At 58.0% G+C, this 7,464-nt stretch overlaps 3 protein-coding genes across 4 annotated transcripts; 1 reads left to right on the top strand and 2 right to left on the bottom strand.

Annotated features, from left to right (window-relative positions):
* Window positions 1-323: 323 nt before the first annotated feature.
* On the bottom strand, window positions 324-1,922 carry GGTG_10256 (translocation protein sec66). The gene is made up of 3 exons (XM_009228128.1): window positions 1,620-1,922; window positions 1,240-1,541; window positions 324-1,132 (listed from the first exon to the last, which is right to left on the bottom strand). The coding sequence occupies exons 1-3, from the start codon at window positions 1,723-1,725 to the stop codon at window positions 767-769; spliced, it is 774 nt and encodes a 257-aa protein (XP_009226392.1). The 5' UTR covers window positions 1,726-1,922; the 3' UTR covers window positions 324-766.
* Window positions 1,923-2,068: 146 nt separating this feature from the next.
* Window positions 2,069-5,095, top strand: GGTG_10255 (the record flags this gene model as incomplete). Of its 2 annotated transcripts, XM_009228127.1 has the most annotated exons (5): window positions 2,069-2,447; window positions 2,522-2,649; window positions 2,724-4,206; window positions 4,292-4,403; window positions 4,582-5,095. In XM_009228127.1, the coding sequence occupies 5 exons, from the start codon at window positions 2,364-2,366 to the stop codon at window positions 4,584-4,586; spliced, it is 1,812 nt and encodes a 603-aa protein (XP_009226391.1). The 2 variants fall into 2 exon arrangements, with proteins under 2 accessions (XP_009226391.1, XP_009226390.1); XM_009228126.1 differs by having other exon boundaries at window positions 2,364-2,447; window positions 4,292-4,630.
* On the bottom strand, window positions 5,019-7,256 carry GGTG_10254 (phenylalanyl-tRNA synthetase subunit alpha). Its single transcript, XM_009228125.1, has 3 exons — window positions 7,150-7,256; window positions 6,584-7,055; window positions 5,019-6,508 (listed from the first exon to the last, which is right to left on the bottom strand). The coding sequence occupies exons 2-3, from the start codon at window positions 6,986-6,988 to the stop codon at window positions 5,351-5,353; spliced, it is 1,563 nt and encodes a 520-aa protein (XP_009226389.1). The 5' UTR covers window positions 6,989-7,055; window positions 7,150-7,256; the 3' UTR covers window positions 5,019-5,350.
* Between the last annotated feature and the right edge of the window lie 208 nt (window positions 7,257-7,464).

Here is a 7,464-nt window from a genome sequence, read left to right as displayed (position 1 = left end):
TCGGTCGTCTCTCTCTCTCTCTCTCTCTCTCTCTCTCTCTCTCTCTCTCTCTCTCTCTCTCTCTCTCGTTCGTCCCCCCTTTGTGTGTCGAGTTCACGGAGGCCGTGTCCGTCTTCGGCCCACAAGCAACGGCTTTTTTCTTTGTTCCGGTCTTCGAGGCACATCACGAGTACTAAAAATCATCCGGCGTTTTTTTCCCTTTGTTTTTTTTCTTTTCCTTTTTTCCTTTGTCAACCTCGTTCCTGGTTCTTTCCCTAGGGTGTGACCGAGAGTCGCATCCCGATTGCTTTAACAAGGGGTACACAACACAGCATTGCATGCGATCCTTGAGTAATAAATCAATCTCTCCATTAAACCACCACCACGGTGAATCTCCCCATCTAATCGCCTGCGCTAGAAATGTTTTTGAGAGCAGCAAGACGCCAGGACAAAGAATAATAACAAAAATGTAAGCACTCTTATTTACACCGCTCTGGCTCGATGTGGTGTTCCCTGCTGGCCATCTCTAAAAGTGCGGCAGGCACGGTACCAGCCAAGGTATTGGGCCATGTGATATACAACGTTTAAAAGCCAGTTTCTTCCCCTAAACGCCATGCGTCAGATTCCAGTCTGCCCATGCAACCAATATCACCAACCTTGGCCGTAGGAGACGCCAAGCCGTCACCTCTCCCGGTTCCGCAGTCCGAACCGTGCGTGTGCGTCAACCGAGGCTGAAAAAAGAACAAAACCAAGGAAGACGCCCTCATCTCTCGACGCGGTTCGGCCCTCATTTCCTGCCCCTCTTCTTCTTGGAAGGGGTGGGCGGGGCGGGGGTGGACGCGCGCGATGCGGCATCAACAAGGACCCCGTCGTCCTCGCTGCTGGTCGTCTTGGTGCTGCTCGCGTTGGTGACGACCGGGGACGAGGGCGTGGCCTTGGCGTCGCTGGCGGCAACGCTCGAGGCGTCGTCGTCAGCGTCGATCTCCTTCATAAAGTCGGTCTGGATGGCGGCCCGGCGCTTGTCCCACCAGGCCTTCTCGGACTCGGCCTGCGCCTGGATCTCGTCGAGCCGCTTGCGCAGCACCGTGTTGGCCGCGATCTCGTTGGCGGACTGGAAGATGGTCTGACCCCAGTTGGGAGCGAGCGCATTGGCCTGGCGATGAGGGGAGGGGTTTCACCAACACGTCAGTTTCTCGGCCGGTTTTAATGAGTGGCTCAAGGGAAGCCGGCGCGCGAGAGGATGCGCCCAAACAAACTCACCTCCATCACAACGTCGCGCAGCTCCTCCTCCATCTCCTTCTCGGCGCGGCTGAAGCGCTGCCACAGGTCGTCGCCGACGCTCCCCCTGGCGAGCAGGGAGCTGCATGCGGTTTTGGCAGTGCGGATCTGGATGATGCGGTGGATGTCCTCGACGGCGCGGCGTAACAGGGCGGCGCGCAGGACGCTCTCGGGGACCTTGGGGCCCTTCCCGCTCCCATCCTCGGGATCCAGGTGGAGCAGGGAGAGGTAGATGTTGCGCTGCAGGTGCGGCGGGAACCAGGGCGCAAGATTGGCGCTTTGCGCTGAGCGAGGCAAGGACAAGAGCGCGTTAGCGAACTGTGGCACCTCGGCAGCCTGAGGGGACAGGACATGCTACTTACTGGCCTTCCGTTTCCTGTAGACGGTCGAAAAGGTAACAAAGGTGCCGCCGAGGACGAGGATGTAGGAGAAGGGGAGCACTAGGCTCAGCCAGTCTATGCCGAACATGGTGGCGGGACGCCGTTTGGCACGCTCGTTCCGCTTTTCTCTTGTGGTCTTCCCAGAGGTTGTTCTTTCGTGGTCGATACGCTCTCTGTTTCTGCAGGAGTAAAGGCCGTGTCGTGTCGGGTCGTGTTTGCGCAGCGAGACGTTTGCGGAGGATGTGGACAGAAATTATTCCAAGATGACAACTAGGACCGACGCCATGTATCATGCAAGGTATTCTTAGATGTGGCTTCTCAATGTGTCCACTTCTCCCAAGCACGGCCTGACCCCGTCCGCCCCACTTTGGCGCTGTCGGCTGAAGCTTGGGCACCCCGCCACAACGTCCCTCTGGCTTTACCAGGCAGAAGAGGCAACGACGTAATTAGGAGGTACCTGAAAGGCTGCGAGGTATCTCTCTGGCTCCGACAGCATATTCAAGCTTCAACACTACACAACACCAAACCAAACTCTCTGCCGGCAAACCACACACCAACCAACGCTCACCAGCATTCCATCTCTTCCACAAGATCCGCGCCGACCGACGACGAAGCCCGAACGCTTTGCGCACCAGCACTCCAACACTCAAGCCTCATCGTCACGCAGCGAGTGAGATCCCTGCATACTACAACAACCTTGCTGGTAGCCCCCTCGTCTTGCCCACCATGTTGCTGCGGCTACGCGGGCCCGACGGCATGTTGCGCCTCGAGGTCGACAAAAAGGACAATTTCTCCAAGCTCTGCGAACAGGTGGGTGCGCGGAAGCCGCGCCTGTCCCTGCCCTAGGCTAGCGAGCTAACCCGCGCCGGCCACCCTCTCCGCAGCTGCTCCCCAAGCTCCCCTCCACCATCGACCCCTCCACCATCACCTTCTCCAATGCGCCCGGCTCACAGGGTGACAAGAAGTTCCTCAAAGACATTGCGCAGTACCCCGTGGGAGCCATAGGTCTTAGGTACGCTGGCGCTCAAAGCACCCCACCCCCACAAGAAAGCCCAGCTAACAGCCCTCTTGCCCGCTACTGTGCAGCCACGGCGACCTCATCTTTATAGACTACAAGCATCAGGGCTCAGATGTCGCCAACGGCCCCGACGATGGCGCCGCCCAGATTGCGTCTTCGACAAACCGCCTGAACGGCAAGCCCGTCCTCCCAACAGAGGACCACCCCATAGACCCCCTACCCGCACCCGCCTCGCCAACCGCTGAGCGCATCAAGAACCCCTGGGAGACTGTTCGGCAGTCCGCATTAGACGACAGGCTCGACAAGAAGGACGGCAAGATTCCGCGCAAGCGTGACGGCAAAATGTGTCGCCATGGGCCCAAGGGCATGTGCGACTACTGCCAGCCCCTCGACCCTTTTAACGCCAGCTACATGGCCGACAAGAAAATCAAGTACCTGTCGATGCACTCGCACCTGCGCAAGATCAACGCGGCCACCAACAAGCCCGAGCTAGGAAGCTCCTTCATCCCACCCCTCGCCGAGCCCTACTACCGCGTCAAGCGCGACTGTCCATCAGGCCACCCGCAGTGGCCCGAGGGCATCTGCACTAAGTGCCAGCCCAGCGCCATCATCCTGCAACCCCAGACCTTCCGCATGGTCGACCATGTCGAGTTCGCCTCGCCGCCCATCGTGGATACCTTTATCAACGCATGGCGTGTGTCGGGTGGCCAGCGCTTCGGAATTCTCTACGGCAAGTATACAGAGTACGACGTGGTACCCCTAGGTATAAAGGCGGTTGTAGAGGCCATCTACGAGCCACCCCAGGTCTGCGAGACGGACGGTGTCTCGTTGAACCCCTGGGACAATGAGAAGGACGTCCACGAGGTGGCACGATTTTGCGGCCTGGAGCCCGTCGGCGCCGTCTGGACCGACCTTGTCGATGCGGGCGCTGGTGACGGCTCCGTCATCTGCAAGCGGCACGCCGACTCTTACTACCTCTCGTCGCTTGAGGTCTGCTTCGCCGCGCGCATGCAAGCGCAACACCCCAAGTCGAGCAAATGGAGCGACACGGGCCGCTTCGGCTCCAACTTCATCACCTGCGTCATATCTGGTAACGAGCAGGGCGAGATCTCCATCTCAGCTTACCAGGTGTCCAACGACGCGGTCGAGATGGTGCGGGCCGACATTGTCGAACCGTCGGCCGATCCGAACGTCATGCTGGTGCGGGAAGAGGAGGAGGACGACGGATCCCAGAGCAGGACCCGGTACATACCCGAGGTCTTCTACCGCAGGATAAACGAGTACGGCGCCAACGTGCAAGAGAACGCAAAGCCCTCGTTCCCGGTCGAGTACCTATACGTCACCCTTACCCATGGCTTCCCGGACGCGGCCAAGCCCATCTTCACTGATTCGGGCTTCCCCATCGAGAATCGCGAGTACATGGGCGAGAGTCAGGAGCACTCATCGGCATCCAAAGCCCTCAAGGTCCACCAAAAAGCCGATACAGGAGGCCTCCAGGTCTCCGACTTCCACCTTCTCTGCTTCCTGCACCAGATGGGAGTCTTGTCTAAGGTAAGTCCTAGCCTATGGCCCCCGAAAGGCCAGATTTCTACAGGATACCAACCAACATACTAATATTGCATCTCCAAACATACAGGATGAAGAGAACCTGCTCTGCCGTGTGGCCACGCAGCGCGACCTGGCCGATGCATTCCAATTGCGCAGCACAACCGGCTGGCAGACGCTGCTGGCTATTCTGCAATCGACTGGTGAGAGACCCCCCAAGCGCTCCCGTTCCAGGCGGGATGAAGACCAAGACTTGTCCGCTACTGCTTCTGCTGCTTCTGCCCGCTCTGCCTCTGGCTCTTCCGTCCAGCATCCTGGTCGTGATCCTTCCGCAAAGGATGCTTCCCATGAACGACTTGCTAAGCGCTTTGCTGCCGTTAGGCTAAACGCAAATGGCGATCGGGACCGCCCCGACGCGCACGGCGTCTAGCACAGTTCAGACCGCACGCCCCCATGCCGGTGCGCTTACGCGCTTGCCTGCTAAGAGTAAGGAGGAGGTATCGATTCCGGGGTTGATCAGGGGCTGTGTGAAATAATCTCTAGAGCGGTACAATAAACGGCGGCGCGAGTTCTGAGCAGGCGTTTTGGCTGCCTTTTGGCTTGGTGGCGATGAGGCGTGGGGATCCGGCATACGACCCGGCAAAAAGGAAGGAAACCACGAAAGTTTAGGAGTAAAGGACCATCGCTTCCTTGCCCCCTTGTACCACGCCATCTCACAAGTTCAGTATCTCTGAATACTAACGGGCTCCAACGGAGGAGGTAAAAACCCCCAGATCAACGCCTTTTCTGCTCGGTCGTCATCTTCCATAATCTTCGACTTTAGGTTGAGCGCAATGAAATGGCCAATATCCAACAGCAAAAGTAGTCCTCAATCAATGCATTCTAGAGTTTAGCTATAGCTCGTATCCAGCTGACTACGGACTCCAACATCCCTTCAAGTTCTCTCTTTATGTGCCGTTTAATCTTTTTTTTTGTGTTTTTGTTTACTTTTATTCTTCATTTTTAGCCTCCTTCCCTCCCTAGGCCTTGTTGAACCAACATTTATAACTCTGTCCAAGGCACTTCCATGAAAATAAGCACCATATATAGCCCTACAATGCCACAGGCCCAAGAAGAGAAGTGAAGTTGTCCCGGCCTAGCGACAGGCCGCTTAGTCCTTGTCTAACCTCACTGCCGGATTTGTGGCGATGAAGTTCAGGTCGACCTTGTGACCCACCAGCTCCCTGATGTTGGAGATGCCGTACTTGATCATGGTTGGGCGTTCCAGACTCAGGCCCCAGCCGTAGACTCTCATGTCTTTGGGGAGACCCATGGACTCGAGCATCTCGGGGCGGAACATGCCGCTATTGCCAATCTCGACTAGCTTACCCAGTCCCTGGTGGTATGCGAAAATCTCCATGCTGGGCTCCGTGTAAGGGTTGTACGCGGGCTTGAACTGCAGGTCTGTGAGGCCCATCTTGTTGAAGAAGATCTCCATGAACTCCATGAGGCCTCCCAGCGCCAGGCCGTAGTCGGCGATGACGCCTTCTACCTGGTGGAACTCGGCCAGATGCGTAGCGTCGACAGTCTCGTTCCTGAACACGCGGTCAATGGAGAAGTAGCGCGCGGGCGGCGGGCGTCCGTCGGGGCCCTTGGTGCTAGCGAGGCGGTGCAGCATAGACGTCGAAATAGCCGTCGTGTGCGTTCGCAACACCAGCCGCAGAGACTCGTCGGGCGACCAGGGGTACCGGTAGCCTATAGATCCGTACTTGCCCGACTCGTGTACCTGCCGAACATTCTTCCAGTACTCGTCGTAACCGGCCTGCGAGGCTGCGTCGTTGGACGAGGGGCGTGGCGGGTCGGCGGCTTTGGGGTCCGAGATGTAGAAGGTGTCCTGCAGGTCGCGGGCGGGGTGCTGCTGGGGCACGTACAGGGCGTCGAAGTTCCAGAAGCCCGACTCGACGTACCGGTCTGTCGGCATCTCCTCGAAGCCCATTTCGAAGAAAATCTGACGGAACTCGGTGCGGACCTTGCTGAGGGGGTGCAGGGCGCCGGCATCCTGGTTGGCGCCTAGAGCGTTGAAGTTGTACGGCTTGAAGGTGGCCGTCTTCCAGGCGCCCGAGGCCAACATTTCAGCCGTGAGGTCCGTCTCCTCCTTTGCGATTTCTAGCGCAAACTTGGGGCCCTTGGACAGCTCGAAGCTGATGACCTTTTGCGACCTAATAAGCTTGCGCTTTTTGAGATCGGCGAGCACTTTGGGGTCAGGGTGGGTGCGCGAGGACTGAATAGTGAGGAGCTGCTCGCGCGTAACGTCCTGGATCGACTCGGCCTACGCGAGGGAGAGAGACAAGGTGCGTTAGTGTTGGCTCGCACGACCGCTATTTGGGCCGACGGGAGGACCTACCACAGCCATAAGCTTCTTGCCGTCCTTGGACTTGGAGATCCACTTCTCTTTGAAGGCCTTGCCCTGGCCCAGCTTGGTGACGGCCTTGTCTCCGACTGCTTGCTCAAGCTCTGAGACAGTCAGACCCTCGACAGCAGCGCGCAATGCCTCGAAAACGCGGGCCTCGTGGCTGCCACTGGCGGCGATCTTCTCGGCCTCGGGCTCCAAGAGGCACTCTTCCCGGTCAATGGTTTTGTAAGCCACCATGGACCGCGAGCTGAGCCTGTCGAGTGCGCTCTTGAGCTCGACGAACTTGGTATCGGGAAAGGTGTCGGTAGTAAGGATGGGCTCCTTTTGCGAAAGGGCCGTCAGGATGTCCAACGCCAGGTCTCCCGAGGGGGAGCCTTGGCTATTTGAAGCCGACATGGCGGGCTAGCGAGATGTGGCTTGTTGGGTTGTTAGGGCAAAGAGAGAGAAAGAGAAAGAGTTCCTTCTATAAGGAAGTAGGTCAGTGAGCACGCGCTTTCTCTAAGTAGGTCGTCCCTCGACCTTTTTGCCTCGCCCTTTTTTTTTTGTGTTTGACTCACCAGCCGCTCAAGAAATGGTTGTAATTCGTCGTCCCATGAATCACAGGCGGAATTAGAAGGAACGGCGGGCAAGCGGCACGGGTGTCGTTGCGCCGGGCATGCGTCACACAATATCGTGCGCTCAAATGGCGGGGCACCGCATTGAGGAGGGGTGCAAGACGGACCGCGAAGACGCCTGCCTGTGTCAGAGCTAGGTTGTCTCTGGTTCGAGGCGAAAGGGGGCGCCCCACTCACTGCCCGCCGTGACCCACAATTCCACCCGCCTGGGGTGGGGTTGCTCTTGCAGCTCCAAGAGAAAAGCCGACGACCATGTCT

The sequence above is a fragment of the Gaeumannomyces tritici genome (genome assembly GCF_000145635.1).
Source record: "Gaeumannomyces tritici R3-111a-1 unplaced genomic scaffold supercont2.5, whole genome shotgun sequence".
In the NCBI taxonomy this organism is placed as follows: Eukaryota; Fungi; Ascomycota; class Sordariomycetes; order Magnaporthales; family Magnaporthaceae; genus Gaeumannomyces; species Gaeumannomyces tritici.
Note: the sequence above shows the minus strand (reverse complement) of the source record. Positions and strands in the feature narration are given on the sequence as shown.